Genomic DNA, 20938 nt, shown 5'->3' with positions numbered 1-20938 from the left:
CTTCCAGATCGCCAGTCTTCATCTGTAAGAGAGAGCTGCATTGGCGCATGTTGGAAGAGTCTTCCGATTCGTAATGACTGCGCATGCATGAAATATGCCAGAAATTGCTGAAGAGGACCCAAAGAAATCCGAATTATCAGAAGATGGCGCCCATGAGCTCTATGCACTGGGAACTGGCTCCTGTGCAGCCAAACAGAATGCAGGTAATGGAAGGGAGCCATTTAACATAGGTCTTCGGAAAGAACCGTCCCTCTAGTGGATGGGAAATAGATTATTTACTGGCAGTGAACTAGTTGCTATCCCTAGAAAGGACCTAAACCCCTTTAGCGGTGAGGTACAAGAAATGGATAGGAAATAGTCCAATCTATAAAGGCTCAGTGTAACTCAAGAAGTCGCAATGGGACATGGATTTTAGTGCTATTGGTACTATTTTCATATGTACCAAGGAGCTGATATCTTTTATCCTTCACTTTGTTCTACTGTTAGGCTGTTGAGGGGGAAAGGGAGGGGTGATATCACTCCAACTTGCAGTGCAGCTGTAAATAGTGACTGAAGTTTATCAGAGCATCAGAGAGGGCTCTTGGAAACTTACAATATAGCCCCATGTCAGAGTTCAAAATTAAATATGAAAACTTTTAAAATTACTAGTTAATATGTTGCAGAGATACACTTATACTGGCAAAGTTTGTGCGTCTAAAATTAAGAGTTTTAATTGCTCCCTTATAGAGTTGTTTCTGCAACATAATCTCAAAGGAGACCATGTTATAATCACTATTCCCTAGTCTTGCTGATAAAGAACACTAGCCTTCTCAAAAGACCCTCAGCCAAACTTGGGCAAATGAATCAAATACAAGAATATCTAAATTACACTCATACTGCTTTGGATATTGACCATGCTCCCTTAGCAACAACTTGCACCTCACTCCAGAGCCTTTAAGGGAGCAGGTAGTAGACAACCCTTGCTACCCAGGAATTCTGTCTCTTTAGGAACAAATTCCCTAATAATTGAGAGGCAACTGTTAGTCCAAACACAGTTGCTACCCTTTCTCTCAGAGCAAAAAGACGCCAACACTTATGGCTAAACTCCATAGGAGCTTTTGTCAGACAGAACACATTCTACAAGTCAGATCTAGTCTCATGGGTCTACATTTGCCATCTGATGTGACAAATCTGTTAGAAGGGAACACTGTGAGCTGCATCGGCATCCAAAAAGATAGAATCTTATGGTGTTGAAAAGACTTTTTCCTCATTGAAATACATTGACTGTTGGATGTATAGGCAAAATCCCATCAGCCTTTATCTGATCTAAAATGCATAACAGATGCGGGGATCAGATTTTGTACAGAATCTTTCTCTGTGATAAAATCTAAGCCATAATATCTGATCAAAATGACCTGTGGAGTTTAGCCCTTAAAGGAAAACTATACCCCCCAAACAATGTAGGTCTCTATTAAAAGATATTGAGTAAAACCGCTCATGTGTAAAACCCTGCTTCATGTAAATGAACCATTATCATAATAATATACTTTTCTAGTAGTATGTGCCATTGGGTAATCATAAATAGAAAATTGCCATTTTAAAAAATAAGGGCCGCCCCCTGAGATCGTAAGATTCACTGTGCACACATACAAACCACATGTAAGGTCACAGGAGCCAATTAACAGACAGAGTTCTGTCTTTTGCTTCCTCACTTCTTCCTGTTACAGTTAGAGTTGTAGTATTTCTGGTCAGGTGATCTCTGAGGCAGCACAGATAGAGTCACGAAATGGTGGTTCAAGGCAAGAGATGTAAAAGGGCAATATTTATGTAAATATATATTCCAGTTTGGTAAGATTCTTTAATATGTCATTCAATTTGATATAAACTATCTGTTGCTTAAGTATTCCTTTTGGGGGTATAGTTTTCCTTTAACACCACCTATTAACAACTTAATCAGTCCTCACACCAGAGCAGACCCTTATTTTCACAGCCCTCTATGCTGCTTCATAAATGGATTCTGGGAGGGATTTGTCCTTCCTTCTTTGATTTTCCAAGTAATCATTCTACATAAAGTGTCAAAACTCAAACTAGATTACAGTGTACACAGTTTCATAATGAAACTATGAATTTGCACAGTTTGGCATTTTAGATAAATATAAAATATCACATCAGACATAGAATGAAACGAGGTACATCTATGGCTGTTTATGTCATTTACTATCCCTGTTGGCTACTTTATTGTGGCAAAACTAATACAACTGAAAAGAATGTTTCAATTACGGTTGCTCTGTATCCAGAAGTAGCTAAAAAAAACCTGATAATTGAAGCAAGATATATATTATATATATTATTTAAAGGACATGTGAAGCCTAAATTTTCCTACCATGTATATAAGTTGGGCATTTCTTCCCAACCCAAGCCAAGTCATTTGTACAGCATATATCCTTCCATTTTCCAGCACCATCACATTAACATATGCAAACAGGACATGTATGCTGTAAAGTTCATGCAATGCAGAATGCAGGTTTACACAGGCACAACATACTTTGATAAAAAGTTCTGTAGGAGTTGTGCACTGTAATGGTTAAGCAGAGCTCAGGAGAGGTGGTTTGGAGAATAAAAAATAGGATCGGACAGCTAGAGCAGAGTTTCTATGGGAACCAGCAATGCTATCTCTTCTGACTAGAATATGTGTTTAGTAATCTGAGCTGAGAAGAACTGAGCATGCCCATAAGTCAAAATTCAAAGCAGATTCCTGAGGGAGGGGACAGAGTGGGTTAGAGGAGGAGAAGGAATCCTAAGTGATTAAGGGGATGCAGCAGCCTTACTGTTAACCTTTTAACCAGAGTGGCAGGTATCTAAAGATTTCAAAGAGGCTGTTCACTGATTAATTTTTTGTGGGGGGTTTACTTGTCCTTTAAAGGAGAACTAAACCCCCCACAGCCAAAAGTCCCCACTGGCCCCCCTCCCTGCCTCCCCCCTGCTCAGTGTTACCCCAGAATTGTGTCACCTGTAGAAATACTGACCGCACATACAGTGCCAGTGGCGCTCACGGGTGCCAACCGTGCCATCTTCAGCACTTCGGGATTCTCTATGGGGGACACAATTCTGGCGTAACACTGAGCATTGGGAGGCAGGGAGGGGGGCCACTGGAGGGGGGCTAGTGTGGACTTTTGGCTGTGGGGGCTTTAGTTCTCCTTTAAAGTAATGGAAAAGAGTAGGGTAGCATTACCAAGGTCATGGTGCCATTTCTGCATAGTCATATGCGTTGAGCATTAGAGGAGTGGTAAACCGATTATTAAGGACCAGTCAATTTAAACTGGCAACCAGTCCACCATCACCACATCTGGAAGTATAAGCCTGACTATGTTTAGATCCACCAACCCCATATTGTTGTGTCTGGCATGAATAACTAGGATATTAACCTGCCTCCCAGCCCTCATACACTATAGCAAGGAGGGCCTCAATCCTGGCCACTTCATACCTCTGGATCCAAACCACTTGATTACCACTCTGTCCTCTAGAAAGCCCAGCTGCATTCCATGTTTCTTAACTTCGGCTCTCCTTCGAGCTCATTAGATGAACAAGTAACCAATAAGCAACACCACCACCTTGGATCCTGCCAAAATAACCAGCATAAACTTGTAGTACATGCTACCGGACATCACTAACATTGCCAATTGTTTTGTTATATAGGTTTTATCAGACATAAATACAGGAGAGCAAAACAGCAATAACATATACTGTACACAGTGGAACAATAAAAATTCCCGCTCCCCATGTTTACTTGTGTACCCTACTGAGACCCGCTTTAGAATAAAGCAGGACAAACTTAACTGTGGAATCTATTTGACTCCTATCTCCCGATCTTATGCTACCTGTCATAATCCAACCTCAGTCTGGCTGCTTCTGTCGCCACTCCGATCTGGAAAGAATGTGTGTCCAACTCAACCAGGCTTACCCCTATTTCTTTTAGAATACTGGTGAATAAAACTTAAAAATACAGCTTCCACTTGCGTGCAGGCACAAGCAGTGGAGGTTGGCCTGAAAATGCCTACATTCTTGTTTTCTGGCTGGAAAATAATCCATAGGGGTTACCTATCCCCACATTGTAGACATCTCATAAATCCCAACATCAACTCAGATTCTCTAAAATGTGTGACAACACAAGTAGATTTGTTCCACTGGCTATGGGATTGTCCACATATTGAAAATTTCTTGATTGAAATTAGAGATTGGGCAATATTTAATACTTCCAGAGTCAATCAACATTTTGTAGAGAGAATAAACTACAGATACACAACTGTCAGACTCACCAGTATAATCCAGTCGTAGAAGGAGCTGGAGCAGAAGATAATGAACCCACAAGCGCCTCACACAACCGCTACCCACTTGGAGTGGAACAAGGAGCAGGGTTGTGGAGAGTAGCCAGTGAGACGATAGCGAAGTACAAGGGATTAGGCAAAGTCGTAGTCAGGAGATCCGAGGTCAGAAGGCAGGCAGCGAGAATCGTAAACGGTGAAACAGGCAAGAAGGTCGAGACAGGCGGCGGTAATCAAATCCGAGTTCAGGCAAGGGTCGATAATCAGGAATCAAAACAGTTCAAGACGCTAGGGTTTCAGTTCAAACAACCTAATAACCAGGCAATGCATTACAGACTGGTTTGGGTTTAAATGCAGATAATTTGGCGCCAAACTGGCGTCACTGCGCTGACGTCGCGGAACTGACGCCAGCACGTCCATCACAGGCGTTTCCGCCTACGTACTTGCGCCCGCGACCGTCGCCAGCTCCCGCGTCATACGCTGACGCGCATTAGCGCGCCCGCGCCTGCGCCGGACAGGACGCATGCGTGCGTTCTCACATTGCCCCCCATCAAGGAGCGGCCTCAGGACGCGACCACCAGAAGGCTTACCAGGATACGTTCCATGGAATTTCTTCAGCAACTCTGGAGCGTGGATGTTAGATGCTGGTTCCCAGGAATTTTCTTCCGGACCATAACCCTTCCATCTTACCAGGTACAGAAGCCGCTTGCCTCTTAACCGGGAATCCAGGATCTCCTCAACCTCAAATTCTTCTTGACCATTGACCACCACAGGTAGCGGAGGAGGAGCCGAACGCCCAGGGAATCGGAACGTCGAAGCCGGTTTCAGAAGAGCAGCGTGGAACACTGGATGGATGTGCCAAGACGCTGGCAATTTAAGCTGGAAAGCCACAGGATTGACTTGACGAATAATTGGAAATGGACCCAAGAAACGTTGACCCAACTTCCTACTGGGACAAGAAAGTTTAAGGTTAACAGTTGACAACCAGACACAGTCACCCACCTTGAACTCTGGGTCACCTCTCCGTTTTCGATCGGCGTAGACCTTGAAATTTTGTTGAGCCTTCTTCATGTTTTCTTGAAGTTGTTAGATAAGAAAGCTAATCGATCCTTGACAGCAGGAACTAAAATGTCCGAAACAATAGCAGAGGGAAAAGTTACTGGATGAAGACCGTAGTTTGCGAAGAAAGGGGACTGATTGATTGAAGAATGATGGGCATTATTATAGGCAAATTCTGCTAGAGGAAGAAGATTCACCCAGTCATCTTGGAGGTATGAAGAATAGCATCTCAGATATTGCTCGAGAGTCTGGTTAGTCCGTTCGGTCTGGCCATTGGACTGAGGGTGGAAGGCAGAGGAAAGGGACACCGAAATTTTAAGTGCCCCACACAACGATTTCCAAAACTGAGATGTAAATTGTGGTCCCCGATCCGACACCACCTCATCCGGAAGACCATGAAGTCTTACTACTTCCTTAATGAAGGTATCAGCAGTCTCAGAGGCAGAAGGAAGTCTAGGTAATGACTTAAAATGAGCCATCTTGGTTAAACGATCCACAAAGACAACAATGGTAGAACAATCACAGGACAAAGGTAAGTCAGAAATAAAGTCCAAAGAAACTGATCCCCATGGACGGGAAATAAAGGAGAAGAAACCACATCGAAGTTCATGACTTCAGCATGCCCTTTATTTAATACAACAAAAAGTGAGACAGTCTCTTGCACCACAGGGCCTGAGGTAATCAGAGAACCATCTGCCACACGGAGAGCTATGGGGTTCTTCTTAGACTGGAGTGGTATCTGGAACTGTAGTGCCACCTTATTATCCAAGAAACACCCGCTGGCCCCAGAATCAAGGATTGCTTGAAGCTCTACCCGCTTGTCTCCCCACTGCAAAGATAAAGAGACAGTCAGGAGAGGCACGGGAACATGGCAACTGGAAAAGTCTCTTTCAAACATCCTCTTACCCGTTGGACGGATCGGGCAACCAATCAGCAAATGACCAGCTTGTCCACAGTAAAGGCAGAGGTTGAGTCTGCGACGTCTGATCCGTTCCTCTGGAGTTAATGCCGATCTAATGGCTCCAATCTGCATAGGCTCTGGGGCTGCACTGAAAACGGGCGGAGAGACAGCTGGAGGAAAAGTAGAAGGCATTCGAATAGGAGGTGGAGCGGTTGGCAGCATCCAAGACTGAGGAAGAAGACCTGCTTTCTCTGCCTGTTCTTCCTCTCTACGTTCTCTGAGCCTCCGATCCAGTTGGATGGAAAGAGAGATGAGCTCTTCCAAACTGTCAGGGATGCCAGTGCGGGCTAATTCATTCTTTAATTCGGAAGAAAGTCCGAAGCGGTACTGGTTTTTAAGCGCAGCCGGGTTCCATTCCGTGTCATCAGCCCATTGCCGAAATTCCAGGGTGTAGTCCTCCGCTGGGCGACCACCTTGCTTCAGGGCACGCAGGGAGGCTTTGGCGGTAGTTGCTCTGTGAGGGTCATCGAAAAGAACCACCATAGCATCGAAAAAGGAGTCTACTGAAGCCAATACAGGACTGTGACGATCCATAAGACGAAAGGCCCATGTCTGTGGCTCTCCCGTAAGAAATGAGATAATCACCCCGACCCGGGTCTGCTCATTAGGATAAGTGTGTGGTTTGAGCGAAAACAGCAATTTGCAGTTGCTCCTAAAGTTCCGAAACATCTTCCGGTCACCAGCAAACTTCTCCGGAAAAGCCACCTTAGGTTCCGAAATTTCAGAGGTGATCACCTGAACTTCCGTTGGAGCAGGCGGAGTTGCAGCGGCCGTGGAAGGGAGAACGGCTGGTGGATGGGTCCTAATGTGCTCCTGTAGCTGAGTATAACCACTTTGCAGCTCCCGGACAGCTTGCGTGAGGGACGACAGTTGTTGAGTCAGGACGGCAAACGGGGACGCCCCTTCAGCTGGATCCATTTTGGCCTGGTTATACTGTCAGACTCACCAGTATAATCCAGTCGTAGAAGGAGCTGGAGCAGAAGATAATGAACCCACAAGCGCCTCACACAACCGCTACCCACTTGGAGTGGAACAAGGAGCAGGGTTGTGGAGAGTAGCCAGTGAGACGATAGCGAAGTACAAGGGATTAGGCGAAGTCGTAGTCAGGAGATCCGAGGTCAGAAGGCAGGCAGCGAGAATCGTAAACGGTGAAACAGGCAAGAAGGTCGAGACAGGCGGCGGTAATCAAATCCGAGTTCAGGCAAGGGTCGATAATCAGGAATCAAAACAGTTCAAGACGCTAGGGTTTCAGTTCAAACAACCTAATAACCAGGCAATGCATTACAGACTGGTTTGGGTTTAAATGCAGATAATTTGGCGCCAAACTGGCGTCACTGCGCTGACGTCGCGGAACTGACGCCAGCACGTCCATCACAGGCGTTTCCGCCTACGTCCTTGCGCCCGCGACCGTCGCCGGCGCCTCCGCGCCCGCGACCGTCGCCAGCTCCCGCGTCAGACGCTGACGCGCATTAGCGCGCCCGCGCCTGCGCCGGACAGGACGCATGCGTGCGTTCTCACACACAACAACTTTCGCACCACTACCTGTTATGAGAGCACAATAGTACTGCAGGACCTCCTATCCAAATACCTGTGGACTAAAAGGGGGTGCAGCATGAGGAATCTGGATCCAGGTCCCTGTTTTCTTACTTTCCTACTCTTCTATTTCCTACTGACTTTTTTCAAACACCTTCGGGCAAATTCACTAAAGGGCGAATTTTTAGGTCAATAGGACGGGTAAATGTAAGTCATATATATGTCTTTATTACAGATGTTGGTGCAAATGTTTGAACTGGCCACTTATTAAAAATGTTCTAGGAAGTAAAATAAAGACAAAAAAATCCTTTATTGTCCTAGACATGAGCTCACCCTAAAAAATGTGGCATGGTAAAACAACGGTTAAAACAAAGAATTTTCATAGCTACAACTTTTAAAGGCAATCCCGCTTTAAAACATGAAAAACCACCATCGTTTTTTTATCATTTTACTTTTCGACATACAGGATATGATGTCACTGACATAAGATTGAGGAGGATGTAGCTTCATCTTCAGTTCGACAGGTCTAAAGTGCGAATGAAACTCAGACGAAAGAGGCAACGTTCTATAAAATTCACACTTCGTCCTTTAGTAAATCTGCCACCTTGTGTTTACCTGTTATATAGTTCAATTTATATTTTAAGTTATAAATGAACATTCGGTAGCGCAGCATGCAGGAAACGTTATACCCTTGAAATTGCATTGAAAGACCAATGTAATTTGCATTTTTCAATGTATTCTGACGTTTATGCAAAGTATACTAACCATTAACCTGTTCCTAACTGTGCTTCAAAAAAAAGTATTTGGAAAAAAATATCTTACCACAGATGTCAAACTAACCGGCCTGTTTATATGGGGGGGTCCTTTTTCCAATAAAGGCACCAGATAACAATTCACAAATCTTGGGCACAATGCCAGACATGAAAGAATCATGTCATAAGTAAAGTAATCTGGTAACCACAGTGCTAAGCTCCATTATTATACATTGAGTCAACCTGACAAGTATACTTAAACTACACTAAAACCAATTTAATTGGGTCTTTTAAAAGGCAGCTTTATTAACTAGTTCCTCCTCCTGTAAAATGAAAAAAGAAGTGGTTGAAACCCTTGGGTTTTCCCCTGTTTCCATCAACCAATTTACCTGACTCAGATGTCATGAGTCCCTTACTCCTGCTTCATATTTAGTTTGTGTGTCTGATTTCATTTTGCATGCTTATTTGGCCTTGTTCTTAAAGGAGAATTAAACCCACTATAAACTAACCCAAAGTCATAAAGATCCCCTTTTCCCCAATACCTCAGGACCAATGAAGATCTACAGTGGACCATCATGTTTGGTGATTGTCATTCTTTAAGCGCCTCCAGAACTTTACACATCACATTCACACAGTTCAACACATTGGAGGGGGTCTATACTTATGCTTATTACTAGTCCAAACCATACCACTATTTGAATTGCCTGATGTGAGTCAGTAATTGCCATTTGAATAGATGTGCATGAATAGAGGCTTCTTTCTTTCAGAGCAGGAAGCTGAGAGTTGATGCTGATAGGACAGGCAGGTTTTCTGGCAGTGAGCAGGCAGTGCCATGCAAAGACACACAGCCTGTAGATCAGAAGATGCATCCAGTTAGTAACAATATGTTGAGGCACAAACTGTTGCACTGGGTGTGTGCGGCTGGGATGCTGTTACTGGTGATGCTGAAGTTGGGCTTTGCTGGGGATTCCTGCAGCTGGAAAGGAAGGTAAGATCTCTCCTCTACACCCACTATGTATTTCCATCTATTAACCTACACTTTCTCAGTACTAGGTTTAATGCTTCACATTGCACTAACTGTAGTTTATAGAGTAAGAGCATGCAATGAGTTTTGCCTTCTGCTTATGTCATCACAAATACTTCCATAATTGGTCAGCTTTAAAATCCTGAACCATTTCAGAGGACATTTCCTGCTACAGAAAATACCAGAAACCAGGTTATTTGACATTTAGCAATGCCACATCTCAGTATGTTTGTCTCTATGTGTGAGCATGTGTAGAGGCTTGTATGTGTTTATTATAGAAGAGGAAGCAGGACCAGGCAGGAGTATCTACAAAAGTGTGTTTAATGAAATGACACATTAACACAAATCCTTTAGCAAGTGTTGTGTATATATAGAGAGAGAGAGAGAGAGAGAGAGAGAGAGAGCGAGAGAGAGAGAGGCACATGTGTGCAAGTGGCTACAAAAGGACCAGAATTATTGCTGTGATATCGATCAATCAACTCTTTTGCAATTGTCATTAAATCCAGATATTTGGTGGCACCACATGAACTGATGTGCTATTTGCCTTCTGGGAAAAGTTGTGATGATGAACCATGTCTGTCATTACCTTAGTTATAGATCCACATTTGTATCGGGAAATTATGATAGATAGATGAGAGAGAGAGAGAGAGAGATATGATAGAGAGAGAGATAGAGATAATAGAGAGAGAGAGAAAGAGAGAGAGATGATAGATATAGAGAGATGATAGATATAGAGAGATAGATAAATAGAGAGATAGATAGATGATAGATAGATAGATAGATAGATAGATAGATAGATAGATAGATAGATAGATAGATAGATAGATAGATAGATGATAGAGAGAGAGAGTGAGATAGAGAGAGAGAGAGAGAGAGAGAGAGAGAGAGATGATAGATAGATGATAGATAGATAGATAGATAGATAGATAGATAGATAGATAGATAGATAGAGACAGACATGTAGATGTTTGTGAAGATTCTCATTCAATTATGGTATATCTTTAATAATAAGTTAAATCAACTGGACAACTCAGATGACGGTGAAACGTCTTCAAGAAAAACACAGCAAGTCCAGTTTTTTTTACTTATTTCTTCAGATATAGATATAGATAAATAACATGACTCCTTTTCTCCTGTTGGTGCTACTGTTGTTATCGCTTTGTTTATTAATATGGTGTATGTGTCTTTTTCAGTGGTTTGATACGAAATCCACATTCCCGTGCTGTGGAACAGATTCATCTCCGTTGCACACAGGGTTCCTTATTATGGATGTACCCAACCCGAGCCTTACGTGTTATTCTGGAACCCAACCTAGCCAATGGCAAGTACACCACTGCCTGCATTAAGCCATCTTCCTCCTTCCATGGGGCCGACATCTACATTGAGGAGGGTGGCAAGATGCACCTGCTTGTGAATGAGGCCCATGGCACGCAGCATCTCCATTGCTTTGGCATGGATACAACACACAGAGTAACCATCTTTTTGATGGCTAATCCACAGCAGAACATTGGAGGTGGAACTGTGGGCTTTCAGTATGAACTGCTCAGCAAGAGAAGAACAGGACTGGGGTTGCAGAAGCTGCCACCTGGAGAAGGTAAGTCAGCAGCTTTCGAGGGGCCTATATGTTCACAAAAAAACAGCCCACTAGTGAAGAGTTGACCTTGATCCTCCCAACATTTTAATAATGACAATAAATGTAGATCTAAGGAACTTTCCAATATGCATTAATTAATTACAAATTCTAAATTATTGTAAAGTTATTTATATATGCAATTACTATTGAAAATATTTGTGCTACTACCTCCTGTATGGCATTGGAATAAAATGAAAAATTATTAAAAGAGATTAAAATATAAGATTATTGACATCTCCAAACCTCCTAAAATGAAAAAAAATAGTGTAAACTTTACAGGACTTGAAGCCTAATTTGTGAATTCATATTTAAGCTCAATTGTCAAAACTGTATCGTTTGTGAGAAAAATACATTTTGTATTGTAGCTTAGCCCCTTAAAGAGGTAGTTTACTTTTATGTCAACTTTTAGTATGCTACAGGTATCCATTATCCGGAAACCCGTTATTCAGAAAGCTTCAAATTACAGAAAGGTCATCTCCCGTAGACCCCATTTTATCCAAAAAAATGCAAAGTTATTTCCTTTATTTCCTCTGCAATAATAAAACAGTACCTTTTACTTTTACAAACTAATATGTAATTACTCCTTATTAAAAGCAAAACCAGTCTTTTGGGTTTATTTAATGTTTACATGATTTTCCAGTAGACAAGGTTTAAAGATCCAAATTACGGAAAGATCCCTTATCTGGAAAACCCCAGGTCACGAACATTCTGGGTAACAGGTCACATACCTGTATAGAATGACTTATTATCAGCAGCCAAAGGCGATTGCTCTGTGTGGCTACAATAGGGTTGCCACCTGTTCAGTTTTGACCGGAACAGTTCCGTTTTTCTAAGGCCTGGTCAGGTCTCCAGTTTCTGTTCGGTTTTCAGCCTTGTGAAAATTGAACACTAATCTGGCCAATACATTATCAAGTGAGGTTAATGTCTTATTACAGAAACAACAGCAAAAAAGAGCAAATCAATCAAAAATAAGAAACTGTTTTAATAAATTAGTATTGCTGTATTTCAGAGCTTTCAGAGCTTTCTGGATTACTGATTTCTATATAATAGATCCCAAATCTGTAATTAAAGGATTGGGTTTACTCATTAGGCAGAATATAGATAAGAGATTGTGTTGCCACCAGTGTGGTTTTGAACTGGACATCAAAACTTTCTGTCCGGTTTACAATATTGAGAAAACTGCATGGAAAGCCAGCTAGTTGCGTCTAAAGGTGGCCATACACAGCAAGATCTGCTCTTTGGCGATGTCTCCAAATGAGCCGATCTCTATCCGATATGCCCACATTGAGGTGGGCGATATTGGATGGCCCCACACGGACCAATAAGCTGCTGGCTCGGTCTGTCGGCAGCTTTTATCAGCCCGTTTATGGGTGCCTTTAGTGATGTAATAACCCCACCCTAGCGTCATAACTCCACGTACTTCAATGTGTCTGCCTCTTATGTCACCACTGCTCCACCCCCAATGCTATCCGCCCCATCCCCTTTGTTCGGGTTTAGGCGCCAGCAAAAGTGGCAACCCTAGGATAAAAGCCTCTCTTAGGAATCTCTATTAGAATTTCCAATACAAGTTCCTGTCATTTTGACTTTCATTTTCTGCTGGAGATTATTGCTGCCAGGCAATGGTTATTTGAAGTGAGTAGTAGCAATGTCCTGTTAAAAGCTCCCGCTCAATTAAAAGAGCTGAATAAATGATGATCTCATTTAATTGCATTTCCATATGTTCTTTTACAGCTGCCTGTCGCCCATGTGACAATGCAGACCTGCTTATGGCCGTGTGTAGCAGTGATTTTGGTAAGTGGTGAGATGCACTAGATGAATTATTTGTCTGGAAATGAGCTGAATCTCGATACAGAACTCAGTTAATTTGCACCATACCTCCACCAGTCAGATAGGAATGCGATGGCAAAAACATTAAAATGTAATTTTTAATCCTAACATGAATGAAAATGTATAATTGTGTTAAAAACACCACCAAGGTGTATAATGAAAGGAAAGCAGGGTAGATGGGTAGATCCTATCTGAGTGTTGGAGTATTGCAATTTAGCTGAATTCTTCTGCTCATTTCCAGTCATAATCCATTTCTCCTTTCAGCTTAATATCAGGAAGGTATGGTGCAGGATTCCTCGTGTTTTGTTTTGCTTCAACTGAGTGTATTTAGTTAACATGACATGATGGAATAAGTTGGACTTTTCAGTGGTGATACTGGGATTTATAAGGGTCTCCCTGTCTTGAAAGTGTCATAGTCATATTGTGTAGCAGCCTAATGTTCTTCTTAACCCTTGTGATGCTGTGGTTCATGGAATCTGCAGTGTTGGTATAATACGGCAATTGTGCCACAGCTGTACATTCTAAATTATGAACACAGCACCATTGTTTACATGGTACAGGGCAACATGGCTAATTAAGGATCCTATCGTCCAACAAAAGTACAAACAGTTAATAGTGGACACCAATGCCCCCGCCCTATGAACCTGGACACATGTCATTTTCTTAATGTCCCAGCATACTTATTGTAACCAAGCAAAAAATAGTCACCAAAGGCAAAATCTCTTGTCTCCTCATCTGCTCATTAGAACTTTTTCCTTTGTACAAGTGACTTGTTCTCATGGTGACTGTAATTTTAAATTACCCTAATTTCTCCCCTTTCCCACTTATTTTTGATAGCTTGGGAGAAACCTCTGCAATAATCATATCATCTTAATTTCTTTTTTTTGTTTGTGCACAGTGGTGAGAGGCTCCATCAGGAATGTGAGCCACAATCTGGAGTCTCATGTATCACTGGTGGGCATCAGTGCCTGGAGAATATACAGACAGAGGAACCACATCTTCCAACCTGACCATCCCACTGGGGGGTGGACTGGATATATCAGAACTCTACTCCAATGCAGAGTCAAGAAAGGGCCAGGAGATTTCTTGTTCACTGGCAGTGAGCATTTTGGGGATGCTTGGCTGGGATGTGCTCCCAGATTTAAAGACTTTCTACACATTTATAAGGAAGCCAAACTACAGAAATATAACCCCTGTGAGTTCCCAACTGACTGAAATTCAGTCTCTTCTCTCCAGACTGGAGTTGAATTGCCAATTTCAGTATAGTTCGTAAATGTGTTTTCTTCCAAATGGGAGAAACAAAGGACAACCAAGCAAAGACAAAGCTAATGTTGCATTTTGGTTACGTGCCTGGCCATACTTCTTAATACTTACTTGGAGATAGAAGGTTGCATAATAATAATGTATTCCTCTTTGCAACCAAGGGAGATCTGAAGATACTGTACCTGAAAAATCCTATGAGTTGCAGCCCTCCATCATGTATTGAAAGGATCCTGATGTCTAATTCTGGCAACATACAGGGAAGTATCTGTATCAACATGAGGTTCTTTGGCCAGTTTGGCCAATAAAAGGAACAGTTTAGGCAAGACTGGACCATTTGGGGACCCATACAACTGTTGCTCCTATGAAGGCTAGGGTTACTCATAAGTTGAGCATATGTACCAACAGGTTCAGCTGAAATCTTTTCTGTTTAGTTCAAACAGATTCCAGTGTCAGTGTTTCCTTGCATTGACCTCACATTGAATCTTAGCAAAGAAAAGGAAAACAGGCAAAACACTAATTGTAAATTGTCTTACATCATTCTTAAAGTTCTTTTAAAGGTAAACCCCCCCTTTCATTGCACACACTAAAATAGTATTCAGTATATTTCAGTTTATTATTCACCCTATATTGAGTGCTGGCTTTTGTGATGTGAATTCTGATCAAATGGTCACAGTTAAACTTGGTTCTCTTTAGTGATAATGTTTTGTTCCTTGCACCACTGGCTATGATGTTTGATACTTTTTTTTTTATAATGTGTGATACTGCTAAATGTAGTAAGCCATGGTAAGTGATAATCTACCACCACCTAAACTCCATCTGGAGGCAGGCTGTAGACATACAGTGACTTCCAATATATAACATGGCATTCTGGGATGAGAAGTAAGTACTCAAATACAGCAGGAAACTCATCTAACAATCTGCCTTCTAGGCTATGGTCAACTGGAGGCCCATAGCTGTGATGTATCCCTCCAAGAGATTTCTATGGCCTCCAAAGTGCTTGAGATGCAATTACCACTGTAGGTGACATCATCATTATATTCTAATCTGACCCCCAAACATGGAGTTGTAGTGGTCATACCTGTCTAGTGCTTAGCATTGGCATAACTGAGTTGGTAAAGCCATGGTAACGACAGCACTGACATGCAGAGGAGCAACACATGTCCATTAAACACCAGGTGATACAAGAGTGCATGGGGTGTGCCACTGACAGCAAAGGACATTGCTAGTTTAGTATTGTAACTGTTGTGGTGGTGGTGGTATGTCCTCCTGCTATCCATGAGATACTTATGTTATTGGCCTATCCTGATTTTGCCAAACTCTTGTCTGGACACTGGACTTGTACCATGTCAACCTGTACTGAAATTTGACTTTTCCTTGCCTTGCCTACCAGCATAAGTGCATGCATGCCTGCCTATTACCTTCCATGCTAGTACTTATCCTTAATCTTGCCCTGTTGCTTGTTTCTATACAAGTTCCTACCTTCTGTTAACCCTGCTGTCAATAAAGTGTTTTACTGTTTGCGTCATACCTGTCTGTCTTTCTATTTCCCAGTACCTCCTCCTAGCTCCCTACTCCAAATATTATGCCCAGTGGGCCATGAGATTCCACTGGGGCTTTGGTTAGGACTGTAGTATAGTGAATAACTAGCTCATGATTTGGAAACATTTGGGCAGCACCGCATAAAGCATCGCATGGGTGTATCAATAGCATAAGCAGAACCTGTGATCACTATATATATAGTATATATTTTCTTTTATTAAAAAAATGCACCAGAACAGGCAAAATATGTTTATTATTTAACAATCACGTTTGCCCTGGGGAATGCTGCACTTAGCACCAAGTGCTGGATCTAAAACTAGTGTTGTGGACAGATATATAGAATGTTTTTTAGGCTGGGTCTCCTCATGAGCACATTTCAAATAGTAAATTCATTAGCTAAGGGTATTGTGTGGGAGACAGATGAGCTGGAGATGAGTGTGACATATGGAGCAGCTCACCATTGTCTTGCAAGGAATTAGAATGCAATAAAAAGGTACGATTAACATAGCTACATTTCTTTGTGTCGTGCTTTCTTTTGCTACAGACAAAGGGAATCATTGATATTCATGTGTAATTAGCCATGCAATGAGCTGTATTATAATAGATCATGAGCAGCAAATGGCTCGTGAAGTGTGCAGGGATTTTACATATACTAAATTAAGTGTCTGAGCTGCAGAAAGTTCCACTCTTTTTAAAAGGGTGAAGCTATTCGCCACAGATTGATTGAGGTGTTCCCACCTACACCCAACAAGTCTGAATAGCAGCTCAGTTTCAGGCCCTCCCCCCCATCTGTTCCAACTCCGGCTTGAGACAGACTCTCCAAGTTTATTTTTGTCACCCTTTGTGCCTTCTTCTCACAATATAAATTAAGTAAGAAAAAGAATCCCAAATGCTTGATTGTATGTATTGTAAAGTCAACGATAGTGGGACAGATAAGCAGTTGGTATTTTGAAGGTTAGAAAATAGGTTACTTTGAAATGGTTTGTATACAGTTCTTTGGGTTAATGGGGTGAGGGCAAGTACATTGCTAGGATGTTTTTTTTTTTTTTTGCACATTGATTTCCTAGATCTAGAATGAAATTCGAATTCAGGCAAAAGGCATGGAAAGTAGGTAATTTACATATCCAGGAGACATCATATAAAATAATTTTAATTGATAACTAACATATGCAGTGGAATGGGCAGAAGCTACAACAATATGAGGGACTGATAACAACTGTAATACGGTGAACAAGAAGGCTCATTTGTAATAAATTCTAAGTAGGGATGGGCGAATTTTTTCGCCTTGTTTCGCCCTGAAAATGACGCCCATAGACTTGTATGGCATTGTGCGTCCAAAAAAAATGAAGTGCTTCAAAATTATTTTGCCGCACGTCAAAAGGATTTAGACGCCCATAGACTTTAATGGGCACATGCGCAGTTGGAGCAATCTTCTGCTCTGCGATAACTTGCGTCGAAAGTCACAGAAATTGCAGATATGCCGAAGAGCCAGAAGATGGCTGCCCCGAACTCTGTTAGACAGAATCTGCATCAAGGGGTAAGTAAAGACTTAGGGGCATTTGCCCGGGGTAGCAGCTAGGCTGGGGCGGAGGAGGGAGGGGGGTCTATCTAGGGTAGGGGGTAGTTTTTTTTTAAATTATCGGTTGAATTCTCCTTTGTGTTGTAAAGAAGGGCTTAAAATCAATGCAATCTGCCAAAATGTGGAGTTTTCCCCGAATTCCCGTGTAATTATGCTCACCAAAATCGAATGCAAAGTTTTGCATCCGTGGGGAACCATGTGCAATTCTGCTCGTGACAAAATGGAAGTGCCATGGTTATATATTTCCTTATCCCTTCATTGTGCATGTTATGGTTTCTATGGTATCGTTTTTATTACTAAATTACACTGTGTACTGTACATTGCAAGCCATTCATTCTACTATTCAAATATTGTATTCATGAACAAATAAATTTATTTTTTTAGTTTTAATATTGGGGTGTAGATAGCCACCTCCGGCCATTGTGCCTGATCCTGTGCTTTCAGTATGAGCCAGTATGAGCATTGGCCATCTCTCTGTTACTAGACTGACGTAGTCTCCCTTAGCAATGCAGTTACAGCTGTAAGGAATAAGGGAATATGTCTATGAGCTAATTGAAAATCGTGAAGCCTTAAGAGAGTGTGGAGAGTAGGCAGAGCCCCAGACATTTAAGTGGGAAATTCACTTTAATGTTAAATTTGACAACCTTATAGACAGACCTAATCTAAGCAACTGGTTTTCATTTTACTGTATTTAGAGTATCTATTCTTCCTATTCAACATGTAATATAAAATTGTCAGTGAATCCAGCAAGCCAAAAAAAAAAAAGAATGCAGTACAGGTATGGGACCTGTTATCCAGAATGTTTGGGACCTTTTGTTTCTGGATAAGGGGTCTTTCCATCTACTACTACACGTATGGGATCCGTTATCCAGAAACCTTATCCAGAAAGCTCTGAATTATGGAAAGGCCATCGCCCATGGACTCCATTTTATACTTAATAATCCAAGTTTTTTAAAAATGATTTCCATTTCTCTGTAATAATAAAACAGTAACTTGTACTTGATCCCAACTAAGATATAATTACTCCTTACTGGAGGCAAAAACAGCCTATTGGATTTATTTAATGTTTAAACGATTTTATAGTAGACATAAGGCAAATTACAGAATATCTGGAAAACCCATGGTCCTGAGCATTCTGAATAACAGGTACTTTAGTCTACTGTTTTAAATAATTTAAAGGGGAAGTAAAGTCTAAAATAGTATAAGGCTATAAATGCTGTATTTTGTATAGTAAACATGAACTTACAGCACCACAAACCTAATCAAACAAATGATTTATACTTTCAAACTTGTCCACAGGAGGTCACCATCTTGTAACTTTGTTAAAAGACAAGTGACGTCAAAACAATTTTTTTAAAAATTCGTTAGTACACAACGATAAAAAATAAGACCAACACAAAATATACTTTAAGATCTTTATTAAGTCTTTATTAAGAAATAACTTACCAAAACTCAGCTTCCGCTACTCTTCAGAAAAGGCGACAGGGCGACAATCCATCCAGCGGCGCTCGATTTCTCTTCCCTGGCTATCTGCTGCTGGATGCTTTAGCTGCCACTTTCCGTGCTACTGTGGGTTTAGGAGAGAGAGGCTGTGTCAGTTTTGGATTGGGAGACCAGCCTAATGTTTTCTTCAGCAGCAGGCTTGGCGCCGGCCTGTGTGAACTGAAAGGAGGAGGAGGCGGGCAGCTGTGGAACAGGGGTGTAAAGTGCAGAGGCGCTTTAAGGCGCAATTGAATTTTACCTGTTTTATAGATACGAATGACTGACATAATATTTAGTTTTATAATCAGTGTTTCTGAGAACTGCTGCACATCTGTGTTGCATGGAGTCCACCAACTTCTGGCACCTGTTACATTCCACAATTCGAATTGTCATTTTCTTCCATGTCTTTCAGGTTGTGGTTGCCATTTTAAAAGGATTTGAAATCATTTTAACTGAGCAGCCTATCATTTTCTGCACTTCTTTATATGTTTTCCCCTCTTCAGTCAACTTTTCAATCAAAGTGCGCTGTGTTATTTTACTCATATTTTCAGAGAGAAATGCACTACAACCAGCATGCACATGCTGCCTTCCTTCCTTAAGTAAGGAAGAATTAGCAGCATGCATGTCATAACTGTTGGGTCTGTTGGTTTTCTATTACTCTGCTACACCTACTGGTAAATGAAGAAATATAATTTCTACCAAAAACAGTGATTGATCAGGTTAGCGATGCCAAACTGCTTTTATTCTAAACACAACTGTACATCCATGTTGCAATAGTACCTCAATTCAATCATTCTCCATCAGTGGTTGGCGACTTTGTCCCGTTTCTCCATGAAATGCGCAAATTTCCCGCGTAATTTGCTAAACGGACGAAAACATTGTGAAATGCGAATTTTGATGCCATCAACAATTTTGAATCCGGCAACATTTGACACACATTAAAGTCAATGGGCGTCCGTATAATTGGCGGCGTCAGAACTGTCGTCGCGTCTGACCTGTCGCAGGCGCAAAAAAAATTGATCGCCAACGAATTTTCGCAGCAAATTCGTGAATTATTTGTATACAGAATAGTGTATGCATCACACTGTCCAAAGGAATATACAGCTTATGGATAATAAACCCAATTTAAAGATCGCTACAATCAGGTGTAGTAATACACTGGAGTCTCAGGGTACAGGAATACATTGGCCCACTTTATAGCATAAATTGTTGGAAACTTATTGTGTTTAACATACAATGAGTCTCTAAAAATGTGTGAAACTCAGTGTCACTTCCACATCAATGGCAATTTCATCCAGTTGTGGGATTTGTAAGGCAAATGAACAAGCGCATGGTATCTGGAGTCTCTGTAAACAGGTAAAATTAACAAATATTACAGTATCTGAAATTAACAAATACCATTTCCATTGGCAGGGCCAATTTTTTGAGAGAAAGGGGAGATATTTCATTTCCAATGGAGTACAGAATGTTATATCCACCATTTATAGTGGTGTTATATAATGGTACACAACATACCTATTACATATTCTAACATTTGTTTGCATTATCAACAAGAACAGATGAAGAGCACCAGATCTTAACCAAAATAGCTACCAATCGTCCTGAAAATAAAATAAACCAGTTGTTTTGTTTTATACAGTACTGTCAATACGTTAGTCAATAGGCCATTGGCATCAGACAATTTGGTAAACATTATTATGAATGTTATTGCACACTATTTCCAATATTTAATAAACACAGTCAGAGCAGAAACTATACACCACCATTAAAAAGACCTTGACAGCATTGTTATCATCTGGACTTGTGTTCCATCCTGTTTCATTGGGTTGCTATGATTATATAAAAAAGGGAAGGGATTGATCAATGCACATTCCCTGGTCCCCTGTCTCATAAGTAATCTGGTATCTATGCAAGTGCATGTATTTACAAAAACAGGGGTTTTTAGTTACAAAGTTATGATCATAAAATTGGTAAGCCACCATACC

The 20938-nt window shown here is 41.3% G+C and overlaps 1 protein-coding gene across 1 annotated transcript; it reads left to right on the top strand.

Moving 5' to 3' along the window:
• Positions 1-8789: 8789 nt before the first annotated feature.
• On the top strand, positions 8790-15878 carry LOC108702728 (meteorin-like protein). The gene is made up of 4 exons (XM_041578612.1): positions 8790-9594; positions 10824-11224; positions 12995-13054; positions 13989-15878. Exons 1-4 carry the CDS (start codon positions 9470-9472, stop codon positions 14303-14305), a joined length of 903 nt encoding a protein of 300 aa, XP_041434546.1. The 5' UTR covers positions 8790-9469; the 3' UTR covers positions 14306-15878.
• The last annotated feature ends 5060 nt before the right edge of the window (positions 15879-20938 follow it).

This window comes from Xenopus laevis, chromosome 9_10S, assembly GCF_017654675.1.
Source record: "Xenopus laevis strain J_2021 chromosome 9_10S, Xenopus_laevis_v10.1, whole genome shotgun sequence".
NCBI classification, from domain to species: Eukaryota; Metazoa; Chordata; class Amphibia; order Anura; family Pipidae; genus Xenopus; species Xenopus laevis.
This window is presented reverse-complemented; position numbering and strand designations above follow the sequence as displayed.

Coding starts and splice junctions, on each gene's coding strand:
- LOC108702728 (XM_041578612.1), top strand. CDS start 9,470: ATGCATCCAGTTAGTAACAATATGTTGAGGCACAAACTGTTGCACTGG. Junction 9,595..10,823: donor TCCTGCAGCTGGAAAGGAAG/GTAAGATCTCTC, acceptor TGTCTTTTTCAG/TGGTTTGATACGAAATCCAC. Junction 11,225..12,994: donor GAAGCTGCCACCTGGAGAAG/GTAAGTCAGCAG, acceptor GTTCTTTTACAG/CTGCCTGTCGCCCATGTGAC.